The sequence below is a fragment of the Molothrus ater genome, chromosome 13, assembly GCF_012460135.2.
Source record: "Molothrus ater isolate BHLD 08-10-18 breed brown headed cowbird chromosome 13, BPBGC_Mater_1.1, whole genome shotgun sequence".
In the NCBI taxonomy this organism is placed as follows: domain Eukaryota; kingdom Metazoa; phylum Chordata; class Aves; order Passeriformes; family Icteridae; genus Molothrus; species Molothrus ater.
The window spans coordinates 7,078,526-7,093,697 of record NC_050490.2 but is presented as its reverse complement, the minus strand read 5'-3'; the positions used below and the strand labels follow the sequence as shown (position 1 = coordinate 7,093,697).

The following is a 15,172-nucleotide window of genomic DNA, read 5'->3' as shown; positions in this document are numbered from 1 at the left end:
CCTTTAAAGGGACTCGGTCGTGAGGGAGTCTCGGTCCGCGCCGGTGCAAGGCCGCGCTGTCCGTGACATTTCCGTGCGCTGCACGCCCGGCGCCGGGAGGGGGCGCTCTGGGCACGGCAGCGGCCGCGCCGCGGGGAGCGGGAACGCGCCAGGGCCGCCTCCGCTGCCCGGACGGCACTGCCACCACCCCCCGGACGGCATGACGGCACTGCCACCACCCCCCCGGCCGGCACTGCCACCCCCTCCCCCGGACGGCACTGCCACCACCCCCCGGACGGCATGACGGCATTGCCACCCCCTGCCCCGGCCGGCATTGCCACCCCCTTCCCCGGCGGGCACTGCCATCCCCTCCCCCGGCGGGCACTGCCACCCCCTCCCCCGGACGGCACTGCCACCACCCCCCCGGCCGGCATTGCCACCCCCTCCCCCGGCCGGCATTGCCACCCCCTTCCCCGGCGGGCATTGCCACCCCCTCCCCCGGCCGGCATTGCCACCCCCTTCCCCGGCGGGCATTGCCACCCCCTCCCCCGGCGGGCATTGCCACCCCCTGCTCCGGCCGGCATTGCCACCCCCTGCTCCGGCCGGCATTGCCACCCCCTCCCCCGGACGGCACTGCCACCCCCTCCCCCGGACGGCATTGCCACCCCCTCCCCCGGACGGCACTGCCACCCCCTGCCCCGGCCGGCATTGCCACCCCCTTCCCCGGCGGGCACTGCCACCCCCTCCCCCGGACGGCACTGCCACCCCCTGCCCCGGCCGGCATTGCCACCCCCTGCCCCGGCGGGCACTGCCATCCCCTCCCCCGGCGGGCACTGCCACCCCCTCCCCCGGACGGCACTGCCACCCCCTGCCCCGGCCGGCATTGCCACCCCCTGCCCCGGCCGGCATTGCCACCCCCTCCCCCGGCCGGCATTGCCACCCCCTTCCCCGGCGGGCATTGCCACCCCCTCCCCCGGCCGGCATTGCCACCCCCTGCCCCGGCGGGCATTGCCACCCCCTCCCCCGGACGGCACTGCCACCCCCTCCCCCGGACGGCACTGCCACCCCCTGCCCCGGCCGGCATTGCCACCCCCTGCCCCGGCCGGCATTGCCACCCCCTTCCCCGGACGGCTTTGTCACTTCCCCCCTCGCCACCCACCCCGGACGGCGCTGTCCTCCCTCCGGACGGCATTGTCACAGCCACACGACGCTACTGGCTCCCCTCTGCTCCAAACGCGACGTGCTGCGAGCCATCACTTTGTTTTTGCCCTAGACAAGGTGGACTGTATTTTATAGAAAAAACAGAAATTAATATCTAGCTAATAATAGCACTACTGTTAAGTTGCCAACGGGTTAGTGTTAACTTAGTACTTTTTCAATATTCCCCGTAGTTTTGACAGAATTTCTTAAGAACTCCATTAAGAGTTGGCTGAGACGATGCGTTTTCCTTTGTCAGATTTCCCTGTGATCTGCCTGCAGTCCCCTATCAGTTTCCTGAGTGTGTAGTTCACATGAGAAATCCCTGCTGAATTTAGAACATTTGAATACTTGGAAGTAGATATGTGTGTGCTTAGTTGCTTTACAGAATTTGTGCCTAAACCTACTCCTAATAAATGTGGAGTATTGATTAGGTCCTGTTTTCAATGAGACCTTCAGAATCAAACCAACGTGATTAAGTCTCGGTGTTTGTTTAACAGTGGTGTGCTGACCAGTGTGAAAAGGGGAGTGACCATATACCTAAACTGGATCTCAAACAGATGAAAAGTTAGCTAATATGGGGCAGGATTAAATTACTAGCGAGTGGAAGTCTTGTATCTTGCCCTAAAACAGAAGACTGTCTTTGTTCTAAAGAGACATGCACACTTTAATGCTCCTTTTTGGGGAGGGAAGCAGTTCTGGACTGCCATGTGACTTTCTCCATTTACCAGTTTTTAAATTGCCCCTGTAATTTATTTTCAACAGCTTACTTGAAGCAAGTGAGTTGGAATTGTATCAAGGAAGAAAGTTTGAAATTCTTTGGCCAAAAATTTTCATTTTAACTGTAGGGGCAGATGCTCCTGCCACCGAAGCTGTGTTTCTGCTTATGTACTTTGTTCGGTAATTTGGAAGACTTAGCATTAGTATCATTACTTACAGAATTGAATAACTTTTCATTTCAAGACAGAACAGCAGCAGGATTTGAAATGTTTGAGTTTGGCAAGAAAAGGCTTGTCTGTAAAACAATGAAATTGCGTTGGGGAAATACAGTGCCTCTGTTCAGCTGTGGCAGGCTGAGGTACACTGCGAGCTGTTGTGAGCTGCAGCTGCATTTACCATCAAACACTGAGCTGCTGCCGATGAATGTTTTGTTTTTAGTGTCATGGAAACTGTGAGCCAAAGAATGGATATTCTATTCATCTGGGAAAATAGCAGTTCACTGCATAAAACATCAGTTGCTTCCAAAGCAGTTCTTAAAATAGACTTTGTGAATATAACCCTAGAAGTAAAAGTGCAGCAATTTAAATGACCTTGGTACTGCTTTGGTTTTTTAAAATTAGAATATATGTGTGAATTAAATAAACCCAGAGGTAGTGAAGGTTTCAAGATACAGCTGTGGCATGGAACTCCTACAATGTTTCCGTGTTTTACTTAACTACACAATTTTTGATTTAAAGAAATGGAGAAACCCAGATATTTCAATATCTTAAGTCTTAATCCTTTTTATGACTCTTCTCCAAGTGGCTTGCCTAAAGGAGGATAGTTTTGGTCATCATTCAGAATCATTTGCTGTTTTGTACAGCAGAGTGCAAATCATAAACTCATTGCAGAGACCGGATATCCAGGAGAGTGCTCTCATGGGCAAAGAAGGAAAGAGGTACAGATCAGTGTTGTGTGGGTTTTTAAATGCATGAGCATTTTTGCAGAACTAGTATGTAATGAATAATTAAGGGACTTAATTCAGTTGAATTGGAAAGCTTAAACTTATTTCACTAAGTTTTGGTGCTGAGGGAAAGGTATATGTAAGAGATAAAGAGAAATCAATACAGAAAAATAGATACAAAAATAGATACATGAAGTCATTGCAAAAGGAAGCTGAAGAAATTGGAAGTAATATGACCTGTTGGAAGTTGGGGGCAGAATTGCCAGTTGCAAGATTTCAGAATCCAGGATTCTCGAATGGATGTGATACTGGTAAAAAGAAAGAAACCCTTGCATCCGGTGAAAGCACTGGGTTTCTTTCTGTTTATTGCTCTTTAGCTTAGGGCTGATTGGTTGGTGTTTGTGGGCTGTTGGTATTTTGTTTTGTTTGTTTTAACTGGGGGTTTGGAAATTAGGTGCAGTATTTTGATCTGGTGTACGGAGTGCTGGGCAGAGGTGGATGGTCACTGCTCTGCCCATGCTGTCTCACCTGCAGCTGCCCCTTCCAGACCCCAGTCTGCACTGGTGCAAGGGGCTGCTCCAGACCAGGTGCAGAACTTTACATTTGTTATGGTTGAATTTTATGAGGTTCCTGTTGGCCCAATCCTCTAGGTTGTTTCTGTTCCTCTGAATGGTGGTCCTGCCTTCAAGTATGCCAACTGCATCTCTGAAATTACAGTCTGTAAAAACTCTTTTAGGGTGTGCCCTGTGTTTTCCTCCAAGCTGATAAAACTTTAAGCAAGAAAGGTTCCATTTACTGCATAGTTGGTAATAACAGAATTATAGATGCAGGGAGAGTGATAAAAAGGTAAATTTAAGTTGAAAAAACTGCATGAGAAGTAAAATAGGTGCTTCAGATGCTGAGACTTAGATGAGTTACTTAGAACAGGATCAAGAAAAGTGTTTTATAAGTGTTTATGACTGTTTGATATCAAGTGTAGTTGAAAGCTTACAGAGCAGAGATAACAGCTAGGTATGAAATGGGAAATGTCTTTGAAATTAATCCTTGTTTGTGTATAAAAGGCTTGCACAATAATATACAGAACCTGTTCTATAGTCCAGAGAGTTGAAGTACAAGCAGGTAAAATAGATAAAAAGACACAAAACCCATGTGGTTTTACTTTCACTCTTTAATACAGTTCAGCTTACAAGGAAGATTTTCACTCTGCAATACTTTCAGGGACCATAACCACATAACACCAGGGTGGACATTTGGCCTTTTCTAGTCAACACCTCAGGAGGTTCCCTGTGGGATTTGCCAAGGCCACAATGCCTTTTGCAGAGGTGCTGAGGCAGGCCAACAGGAAGGGTTGGGATAATGGGGGAATGTGGAAAGTTTCTGTAGCTCCTATCCTCCCCCTGAAGGGGAAATCCAGTTCCAGACTGCAGGGCCTTGTCTCAGTCCTGTACCTGGCTGAATAAGAGGCAGTTTGCTTCCCAAAGTGCAGTTCAGAGCACTCCACTGACCTGTCTTCATTTGTTTCAATCTGCCAGCTCTGAATTTCCAGTAACACATTTAGGTTGACAAGCTGATCCTTTAAAAAAAAAAAAAGGCAAAAGAGACTAAATCTAGGGGTGAGGTTTGAGTCATGTTGTGTTTCCAGTTGCATTTAAAACATTATCTGATGCCTAGCTTTCACTCCATTAATGCATTATTATTTTAATAGAGTAATAAGGTGATTCCTTTAAATAATTCTTTTAAATGTAGCCTTTTATTGTCAAACAGTTTGTTATCAATGCATATAACTTACAAAACTCAGGTACATTGATAGTGTACTGTGCCAGCTTATACTGAAAAAATCACACCTTTCCCACAAAATCAGATTGAAAAGTATTGCCATTAGCCTACTAATCCTTTATTAATAAAATTCCATTTTGGTGATGCCATTATTTATGATTTGCTATCAGGGGAATAAATTGTTTGGGTAATCCTATTTACTTATTTTAAATAGTGTACAAAATAAACTTTCTTCCAGAGATCTTGCACTTTATGAATATTCTAAGACTTAGTAAAAACCAGCCTTAATATCTGAGATAACCCCTTGGTTTATATATTTAAAAAAAAATTAATCCTTTTGGAGTCAGGATACCTTGACCTGCTGATACAGATGTGCAGAGCATTAGTAATTGCTTTTACATTCTCCTTGCTGTTGTAATAGAAAGTATTTCATCATTCTTATTCATGTCACCATTTCTATAAAATAATTACCAATATTGCAATGAGCATTCCTTTTATTCTCAACATGCTGAGGAAAAGTGTTTTCCTTATCTGCTTTAGGTCATTTAAAGCCTCTGTAAAGCATGTGTAGCCAAGCAGAGAGGTAGGATTGATTGATATATGAAGTTTTAGTCTTTAGTGCATTGAGCAGCTCCCCGTGTTCCATGGTGTTTTTAAACCTGAGACTTGTGATCACCTTGACTATGTCTGGACTTGGGTTATTATTCTTAAAGTTTCTTCAGTTGCGTTCCCACACCTATTTTGATCTCTTATAAATAATCTGTGATTTAAAATCCAGTGTTCATCCTGGAGGTGCCTTGGCAGTAAGGTATTGGTGTTTTCATAAATACATGGAGATGGAAGGTGCCTGCAGATGAGGGATGGTTTAGAGAGATCTGTGGTTTTGAGTGTTATTTTGGTGGATAGTTAAAAGTTCATTCTCTGTGTAGCTGCAATACCAGTTTACATTTCTGCACACAGTGATGTTCTCTTGTGCAGTTATCATCTGTTCAGGGCTTGGGAGGATTGCTTTCAATTTTTGGACATTCCAAAGTCCCATACTGTAAATATTGCTTTTGTACTAAAAGAAGAACACCTATTTTAAGCTCCTAGCATTTTAAGTACTTTGCATTACTCTAGACTATGTAATTATTCTTTCTGGAGTTTTTGTTTCACATTCTTTTGGCTCGATGCACCTTCATATAATGCATGTGAATAGTCAGGAGTTTCCAGCCCCTAACCAGGACATGGCTCCTTTAAGGCACCATCTCCTCAGGATTCCCCCTCTTGTTTTAACAGGTAACTTGGTTATTCTGTAATACCTGTGGGAATTGTTTCTAGAAGAAGTAATACTCAGAAAACATGTAACATGTTGTTTTGTCTTCCAAAATGTGTTACAGCATCTAATGTGTGTTTGGGGTTTGGTTTTCTATATTGTTTTCCTGTGTTGTTTGGTTCTTTGGGTGGTTCAGTGGGGTTTTTTATTTCATTGGTTTTTTGTTTGGGGTGGTTTTTTTTCTGTTTTTGGGTTTGTTTGTTTGTTTTTTTCTTTTCTTCAGTTTAGCAGCTACCACTGGTCTGGAGCCCACAGATTGCAAATTCCTGTTTTGCAAACCTCTGTCTCTGCAATTGAGATGGCTGTGAGGGGTGAAGTTAGAAAAGGTTATGCAAATCATTCAAGTCAGGACTGTCAGAAGTGTTCTCCAGCAGAGGACCAGTGTATGCATTTGCATTTGCCTTGTGGAAGATGGTTATAAATGTTTGTTTTGTTTGTGCCTGTGTTTATACACAAAATGGGCAAGGGGGGAATCTTTCTTTGTTGACAAGCTGGCTTTTCACATGAAATGAGAATCAATAGATCTTGGATAGTAAGAGAAGCTGTAGATACCTGCAGAACTTATATATGTATATATATATATATACACATATGAAGTAATCTAGTAATTTGTAGTAAGTAGTGTCACCAAAATAATCTTTTAATTGGAAACAGGTGTAGCATTTTGTTGTAAAGTGTGGATTCTCTATTCATTTCCAATTAAAAAATCCTCTTGACTTTAGACTTAAGAATGTAATTGGCGTTCAAAGTAATTTTTGTCCTTAGATCTGGGACAAATTCCACACCAGGAGAGCAAGGGATGCTTTTCAAGTTAACTATAAGTAGCAGCTTTGCTAGTTACTTAAGAATTTCAGCTAAATCCCTTGGGGATGAGGTAGGGAAGATGACAAAAGAAAAATATTTTAATTGACAAAGTGAAGACACTTGGATTCTCTAGAAAAACATGGGATGGATAGGTGAGTTAAGTAAATGTATATGACTAATACCAGTGTGGAATGGCTGTGTGTTCACATGCAAACTCACTTTGGTTATTGTCTTCTGCATATTCTATATCCCTGATCTCCCTGATTTTTAGTATATTTTTAATCTGTGTCTCACTGGCTGTTCTCTCTATGTGCAGCACGCATAATGGGTTAATAGAGTGCTACCATTGATAGGTAAGGTTAGCCTGGGGTAGACATAGTAGTGGAGGATTTGAAATTCTCTTCAGGAATTATTTGCTTTGCAGATACTTGCCTACATATGCTTGGGGGAGGAAGAGAAGAAAGTTCTTTCTTCAGGTTTGTCCTCCCTCTTCCCTCAGTTACTGCTGTGCATTCTTCCTGCCATCGACTTCAGTGCCTTTTAGCCTTGCAAACGTTTGATTTGTTATTCAGCTCAGAGTAAACCTGCTAAGTGGAGGGACAGGAATAGTACTGGGGAAGGAGCCCTCATGGATCAGCCTCTGTTGGAATAGAAATGTTCCTAGTTGACATGAGCATATAAATTACGAGTTCATAGGGTCAATCCAAATATAATGTGGAATTTAGTCCACCCTTACCTCCTGTGTATTTGAAGTACATAAGAACATTAATAAATTGTTTTTATAGCACAAGATCTGTGCAGTGATCTGCAAACTGACAAAATACTCCATCTTTTCTTAGATGTACTTACAAATCAATGGGATGGAAGTGTCAAAGGCATGTCTTTGAGAAGCAGGTTCTTTAATACCTCTTCACACACTGACATTATTGAAAAAAAATATTGTGTTAAAGAAGTTGTGAGAAATCCCTTGACTTCTGTGTTTAACATCTTTATAAATATACTTAGAGATTTATTGCCTGGTTGGTTCAATCAGTGAAAGGCATCTGCAAATGCGACACAACTGTAAGTATAAAAGCATATACATATATACTTATATATAAGTATAATCTTTTTAGTCTTTGGAAAGCAAACTTGAATTTTTTTTCCAGCTCGTCTTATCCAAATGTTAACAAAAGCAATAATTCAGTATTCGTTCCTAAATTGCAAAAGTTATAATGGGAAGTTGATTACAGGTAATTCCATCTTCAGTTTTTTCACATTTTGGATTATTTGGATGTGAAAAGCAGTTCTTGCTCCAAATAAGTAATTGGACTTGATAACAAAAGTATGATGCTGTCTTCTTACAAATGAGAATTTATGGCATGGAGAATCCTAGGAGATTACTGGCAGACCTGAGATTGGACTGTTAAATCCCATAAATCTCATTTAGAATCATAGTTCTTACTTCTTGATAATCATTAGTTTTGTATCATCTCAGTCTTTCAAAATTTTGGCCAAAAAAGGAGGGGGGAGCAAATCTGTAGTGTAAAACCCAAGTTTTGCTAAAACATGTACTTCTGCTGTCTGGGAAAATTGGTCTTACAAGATGTCACAGTATTCGGGAGGAAAAACCGACATTTTTTCACTAGTTGCAGTCGGTACATAGCATTTTATCATGATCATTGTATTTATCATGAGACTGCATTGCTGATCAACACTTGGGCATGGCATTTCTGGCTTAAGTATGTTTGTAGTTTTTCTTCTGTTACTTTATTAAAATTCTGCCAGTAATAGGATTCCATTGTGTATTAATTACTTATTAAACTTCAGGTTAAAAATGTGTCCTACAAGTTTGCAGACATTCTGTATTGTGTAGGCTTGACTGCTTTATTAAAAGTGTGAGTGTGGATGAGTTTGCAAGACTTGGAGGGATATTGCCTGGAGAAGCTGCTTGCAGTCGGAAGTCTGAGCTGAGATGGAGCAGTGATGAGATAAAGGCTGGGTTAGGAAAGTGATTACGGCTGGGGACCTGCTAATCACTGACCTCTGTAGGGATCCTGTAGTTTATCACTAATCTCACTTGCACTTGGCATTTTTCTGTGTTGCTGCTTCATTGTTCATAGCTGAGTGAGTAATTTGGCTTGGAATGAACAGGAGGAGGGTGCTGCAAGTCCAGCAGCTGCACTTGTTGGCACTGGCTTGTTAAACATCCTCAGTGCAGCCAGCAGCATGCTTGGCACACATCAGCCAATAATACTTAAACATTGTCATGAAGAGAATAGGAGGTCATTTGTTTTAAGCCATTTCTTCTAATTGTGTTGCTCCAGATCTCTGTTTCATTTCCAGGAGTTCTGGGGCTTGAGTATCAGAAGGAAAAATGCATGTTGTATTTTTATATGTGTTCACAATATATACATGTGTGCATTATAGATCTTTAAAATGCTAGAGAGAAGATACTAAAACAAGGACAGCCTCTATTAATGAGTAGGCTATGTAGCAGTAGAAAAGGAAGAAATTATTCCTCTGCTGCTCTATGGGAAATGCATAGATATGTAGTAAAAAATTTTATGGCTGCATGTGTCAGTCTTGCCTCAAAGAAGGCAAAACACGAAGTCCTAGAAGCAGAGATGGATTTGTGTTTTAACCAAACATAATATTTTTTCACTGTACTGAATAATTGCTGAATAAGAATTTTTAATGCCAACAAAATTTTAAAAAATAAGAGTGGACCTACCAGAATCTTATTCTATAAGCATTGTGTACTTTCTACCTCATGGTAATTTGGAAAGCAATATTGATGAGTAGAAAAATATCGAATTTGTTGAAGGTTTTCTTGCATCTTTTGTATGCGCCAGTGCAGCTTGTTCCTTGTTACATTGGATCTGCATATGAAAAATTGTTTGAATGTATTCATTCTGTGAGTAACAAAGACACGTACTTTGCTGGATGTGGAGGGAGAGAAAGCAGTCTAATAATTGATTTCTAACTGAATTGAATTGAAATATTAAACTGAAAACACCACTTTAATAACTTGAAAAGAAAAAGGAATTCTCAAGCTTGTTAACAAAGTTTATAAGCTAATTTTTGGGTAGGCTCTCTGTAGAGACCAGTTTAAAGTGTTACCATTGAAGAAATAGTGTTTAGGCATTGTAAAAACACTTTTCAGTATTCACTTAGAGCAGATTCTCTGTACAAGTAGGGCAGACATACTTCATGTCTGACAAACAGAGCAGCTGCCAGCTGTGGTCACTGTGGCATTCATACTGGATGATAAACATTGCTCATTAAAAGACGTTGCTTTCCATATTGCCAACCACACAAATTCTTAGCAATGCACAGACAGATCTTCAGTCTGTAAAGGGTTAATTCTGTGGGAATTGAAATAATTTTTTGAGAGTTCTGTCATCTTCTCATAAGCCAAGCATTTTCTAGAAGCAGTGGGAAAAGGCTGTTTGATACTGGCAGGCATTTATAGCACAATCACTGAAGTAGTCCTCAGCTGAGTTCATGCAGTGCTGTTTTCAGCTCACTATCACTTTGCATCTTGCTGTTTCAGTTCCTTCTGTGTTCAGAGTATTTAGGCTGCACAGCTGTTATAGGATAGATGGATTGTGGAAGACAATTCCTCGTGTGGTATTCAAAGGCTGTGTTAAGTTGTGAGCATATCACATTTAGACAAGTGATTGCAAGAGAAAAAAATTGTTTACTAAATGCCTATTAATGTTTGAATTGGTAGAGAATGTGTCAGGGTTTTAATTTAATCAGGGAAATATTTGTGGTTCAAAATGCCTAGTGGGATTTTCTTGGTTGGGTTTGTGTTAACTCCATAGTGAAACTTCAAAAAAACAAAAAACAACAACAACAAAAAAACCCCAAACAAACAAACAAAAACAAAACAAAAAACCAAAAAGAAAAAAAAACCAAAAAAAAAAAACCCCAAGGCCCAATAAAACACATTAATTCCAAGTTATTAAAAGATTCAAATGCCCTGTGAATTGACCTGCGCAAATGTAAAATTTTTGCATATCACCAACTCAGTTGTTTTAAATGTCTATTGCTTTATTCCAAATCTGCTTGGAAGGCACAACTGTGGTATATAGAGCCACTAAGATGTAACCTGAAGAAAAGTTTACCATGATCCTACTTTGTAAGCAAGGCATAGATTTTGCTTTTAAAATGGCAGCCTCTGACTTTTTTGTTTTGGGAAAATAAAATCAGATCTGAAGAGAAATCAACTTCATCTGGGCATCTGCTTTACCTTCCCAGCTGATAAGTCTGCACACTACCTTACCTCCATCTCTGCACAAACCTGTGCAAATGAAAGTGTTCAATAAGGATTTTGTCATTAATCGTGTTTTTTGCTCTCTTTCTAATTGATGTTCAACAAGGATTTTGTCATTTATAGTGTTTTTTGCTCTCCTTCTTTTAATTAATATCGGGTGCCACAGTGATAAGTGTCCTTATGTCCCTGAAATGCTGAGCATTGGTGTTTCTGAATTTCCAGCTGCAATGCAAAGACTATTGCTGTCTGTGTAGTGGGCACTGACTGAGACAAGACCTGAGAGAGGGCATAACAGACTCAGCTGCAAATCTTGTGGGGTAAGCCTGCAAGTCATTTCAGGGTCTGCTTTGGCTCTCACTCTCATTGTATTTTTAGAGTTTGCATTCTCACAAGGACTGGGACTCCAGTAATTTGGGGTTTTACTGTAACCTCTACGTTTTTATTCTCTTCTGTCAATCTGTAGAGAGTATGAGTAAATAAGAAAGGTATTTCATAAGCTGAAAACCACCAAAGGGATTCTGCTTTGATATATTTGGCCATGTGTATGAACTTTATTGGATGCTAGAGACTGCCCCTGCACTGATCACAGTGTGAGTGGGACCTACCTGTTTGTGAGCCATCCAGAAAGTGTCATCTTCTCAAAGCTGACATTAGTCACCTTCCAAGTACTTGTGAAGTGTAGTGCTAAGTATTTTCTGTTTCTATTGAGAAGTAAACATCACCTGTGGCATTAGCTTACAAGGGCTTGAATAGTGAGAGTAGCATTGTGTCTGGGCTGAAGCAGCTGAAGTGTGTGGAGATGATAACAGCGTTATCAGGTTTGAAGTCTGTACTCCATCACCTTTCCATTGTGTTGGACGTGAAGTTGTGCTGTGATATGGCCAGGCTGGGAAACCTTGGTGTTTTCTCACTGGGGCTTCAGAGGCTTCACTGCAGTCCGAGATGTGCTCTGATGGTGCCCAGGATCCCGCACCCGCCTGTGTGCCATCCTCGTGCTGTGCCCGTGTGGAGATGAAGCTGCTGACCCTGCTCCAGTCCCACCCCAGGGACCGCAGGGCGCAGCTCCATGGATTGAGAGGGAGCCAGGACTTGAGTGTGGGCACAGTGGGTGTTGCTGTAGTGTGTGACTCCTAATTTTGAGTGTTTAAAAAACGTGTACCTTGAATATTATGACACTATTACAAGTTTGAGAGTCCTAAGTGCTTGAAAGGGGAATGTGTTTGGGACACTGTCTATGAAAGGCCCTCTCATGGTTGATCCTGGGTTGTTTTCCAAACCCTTCGTAGAAAAGTTAGGGCATTTGAACTCATATTAAATGTTAATTTGCCCAGCTAATTTTTGATAAATATTTAGGCACTGCAGCATCAGAAAGCTTTGACTTTTCCTGGTCACTTCTTGGAGCCAAATTTACTATAGGTTGGGCTGTTGGAGTAAGCTTTTCTCCTTTAATGTGAATCTGCCATACTTTAAAATTATAACATTTAAATAACACAATTTTATGCATTCTTATCTAACAATTTCTTGCTTGCTACACAAACCATAATTTAAATCATAATTTTTCTAGCCTCTGTAATTGACTCTTGTACAAATATTTGTTTTAAAGCCTGCCTGGAATACTGCATACTTCAGTCAAAGTTGTTTATCATGTGATATGAGATTCTCATTTTCTGGAAAGAAAGTGCTGAGTCTGGTTTAAAATGAACAGCATGATTCATCCTACTACTTATAATTTTGCATGCTAGGTATTTTATTTGCTTGGTGCTTGATAGATTGTTAGAAGCAAATTGCTTCAGCAGAAAAATGTTAACTTTTTTCCTCCCTTTGTTACAGCAGAGCTGCCATTTTTCAAGCAAGCTATTGTTGACCATACCATTGGTAGCTATCATGATGATAACCTTGCAGAGATGTTGTTCCAAGAGATTCAGACTTCCTCTTCCTCCCTGCTTACACAAGATGCACTTTAAAAATGAACAGAAAGCATACTTTAGATTTTCCTCTTATGAAATTGTATTTAGGGACTTCTGGTAGTAAGAGAGAAAAATCAGAAAAAGCAAAGGAAGTCCTATTCTTGAAGTGCAATTGCAATAACGTGGAGCTATTTATCACTGAAATGGGAATGTGAAAGAGAGGCTACTTTTTCTTCCTATTAGGACAGGATAACACACACATCATTTGCAAAGGGAGTGCCTAGTTGGGTGAGATAGCATTCATTTCCAAATGGGTAGATCTGCTTAATTAATGCTTGCCTTTGGATAAGGCTCTGAGTGGTGGTACAGGGTTTTTCTGAGCCCTAACTGTGCTGTAATTAGGGCAGGCACATGCACTTGCTGCTTTTTGTTACACACAAACTTGACGAGTGTCTGATGCTTGGCATTGTTCCGTGGGCTTCTATTAAAGATTTTTTTCAAAGTGTAGCTTGATCAACTTCTGAGCTCTACTGGAGAAGTTGCACACTGAGTTTTCATATACAAACATGCCATTTTGGTGGCATACCTAACAAATACAGCACTAAGTAGATTTTCTGGAGCTGCCAAACCCATTGCTAATGTCTTGTGACCTGAGGCAGCAACATCAGAAGGCAGCCCTCTGCACCGTGTTCTCCATGTGCTGCTTACCCACTAAAATTGCATTTGCTGTCTTGCCCAGTTGTATTGCTTGAGTTCTGTGCCTGCTGATCTGTACGTTAAACAAAAAGAGATTTAGGGGTGACTGTCAAGAGCTGAATAAATCAGCTGTGGTTTAAGGGTGATGTGAGTTTTAGTGTTTTAAATGAGATTTTTGATTGATTTTCATGTGGTTTTTGATTTTATTGCTCAGTATATTAATTGTCTAAGATGGATACCAGCTAAGTGTTACTTTCATGTAGGAAGGAGAAATGTCTGAAAATGTCTTTACCTTTGCTTGTTAATAATGGAAATAAAAATGGATTTTTGGCTTTTGTATTTAAACATACTGAATAGGAATATTTTATAGTATCTGACTGATTACAAAAGGAATTTATTAGGTAAATACGTCATCTATTACTGTAGTGTTGTTTGAGAGTGTTAAACACAGATATAGAAACCTGATTTTATTCATGCAACTTAATGTTTGTAAATTTATTACAATGCTAACAGATTTTCTGAATTGCATAAAAGGACAACTGATGTGGATGTCTAGGGAATTTTAAAATAACCAAATTTTAAATTTCTTTCTTTTTTAGGAAAAACCTCTGACAGAGGTCCATTTCCACTATATGGTAGGGATACAGGCTTGCCTGGCTGTCAAGTAAGTACAGAGTTTCTTCATTTTAGAGTGATGATTTTCTTCAGGTTATTTCTAATGAGCCAGACTAAGAATACTTCGATCATTGTTTAAAAGTTTGTTTTGAATGCACAGGAAGTTTGACTGCTTAAAAAGTATAATTAGCATGTGATTACATTCAGTGTCTGTTGATAAAGATTTAAATAACTAATATGTTTATAATTCTAAGAAATTAATTTACGTTTATTTTCTCAAAGAGGAATAATTTTTTAATTTTACTGTAGGTTGACTATTTCCTTTGAGCTGATATTTTCAGAAGTGTCTTTCTAACATCTAGCTTATGAGTTTGACATCTTGGTTTTCAGTCTTTAACTAGTAGCTTGGGAAGTGTGAATGGGCAGCACCATGTGGCAATGCTTCCCCTATTAAGAAAGGATCATTCTCACAGCCTTTACTACTTCTCTGCAACGCAGATGTGGCAAACAAAGACCCATTTGTAGCTGTATGGGTGAGCTTTCAGCAACATTCTCCCAAAAAGCAGTATAGCTCTTTACCTGAGAGTTATGGGCTTCACATTATTGCCAGTCTAAACAGTAAAACATTGTATTAGTGTAGTTACTATTGTTGAAATAACTCTGTATGTACTCTATTTAAATATAATAAATTTGGCCTTAGTTTGGAATCAAATTAATTTCCACATTACTCTTTCATTAAATTAATGCTTTGTATTGGAAAATGGTTTTATGTGAACTTTGCATAAAATTCCACTCTGCTTTGCAGTAATGAGTGTAATTTCTGTTGTTCACTTTCTCAGTGAGGAAAATCCTTTTATATCTCTGTATATTTAGAATTGTTTCTGTCTAGTACTGTTTAATATACCTACAGTCCTACCTTACATATGCCTACAGTCTTATGCATGTTTGTTTCTGTTAAC

General features: G+C 40.7%; 1 protein-coding gene across 6 annotated transcripts in view; it reads left to right on the top strand.

Annotated features, from left to right (window-relative positions):
- TCF12 (transcription factor 12) overlaps nucleotides 1–15,172 on the top strand; it is a 162,332-nt gene that overhangs the window by 78,184 nt on the left and 68,976 nt on the right. For all 6 annotated transcript variants that reach the window (XM_036389663.2, XM_036389660.2, XM_036389661.2 and 3 more), the window contains exon 7: nucleotides 14,198–14,262. In XM_036389663.2, coding sequence (XP_036245556.1) covers nucleotides 14,198–14,262 — 65 coding nt within the window. The remainder of the gene's footprint in view (nucleotides 1–14,197; nucleotides 14,263–15,172) is intronic.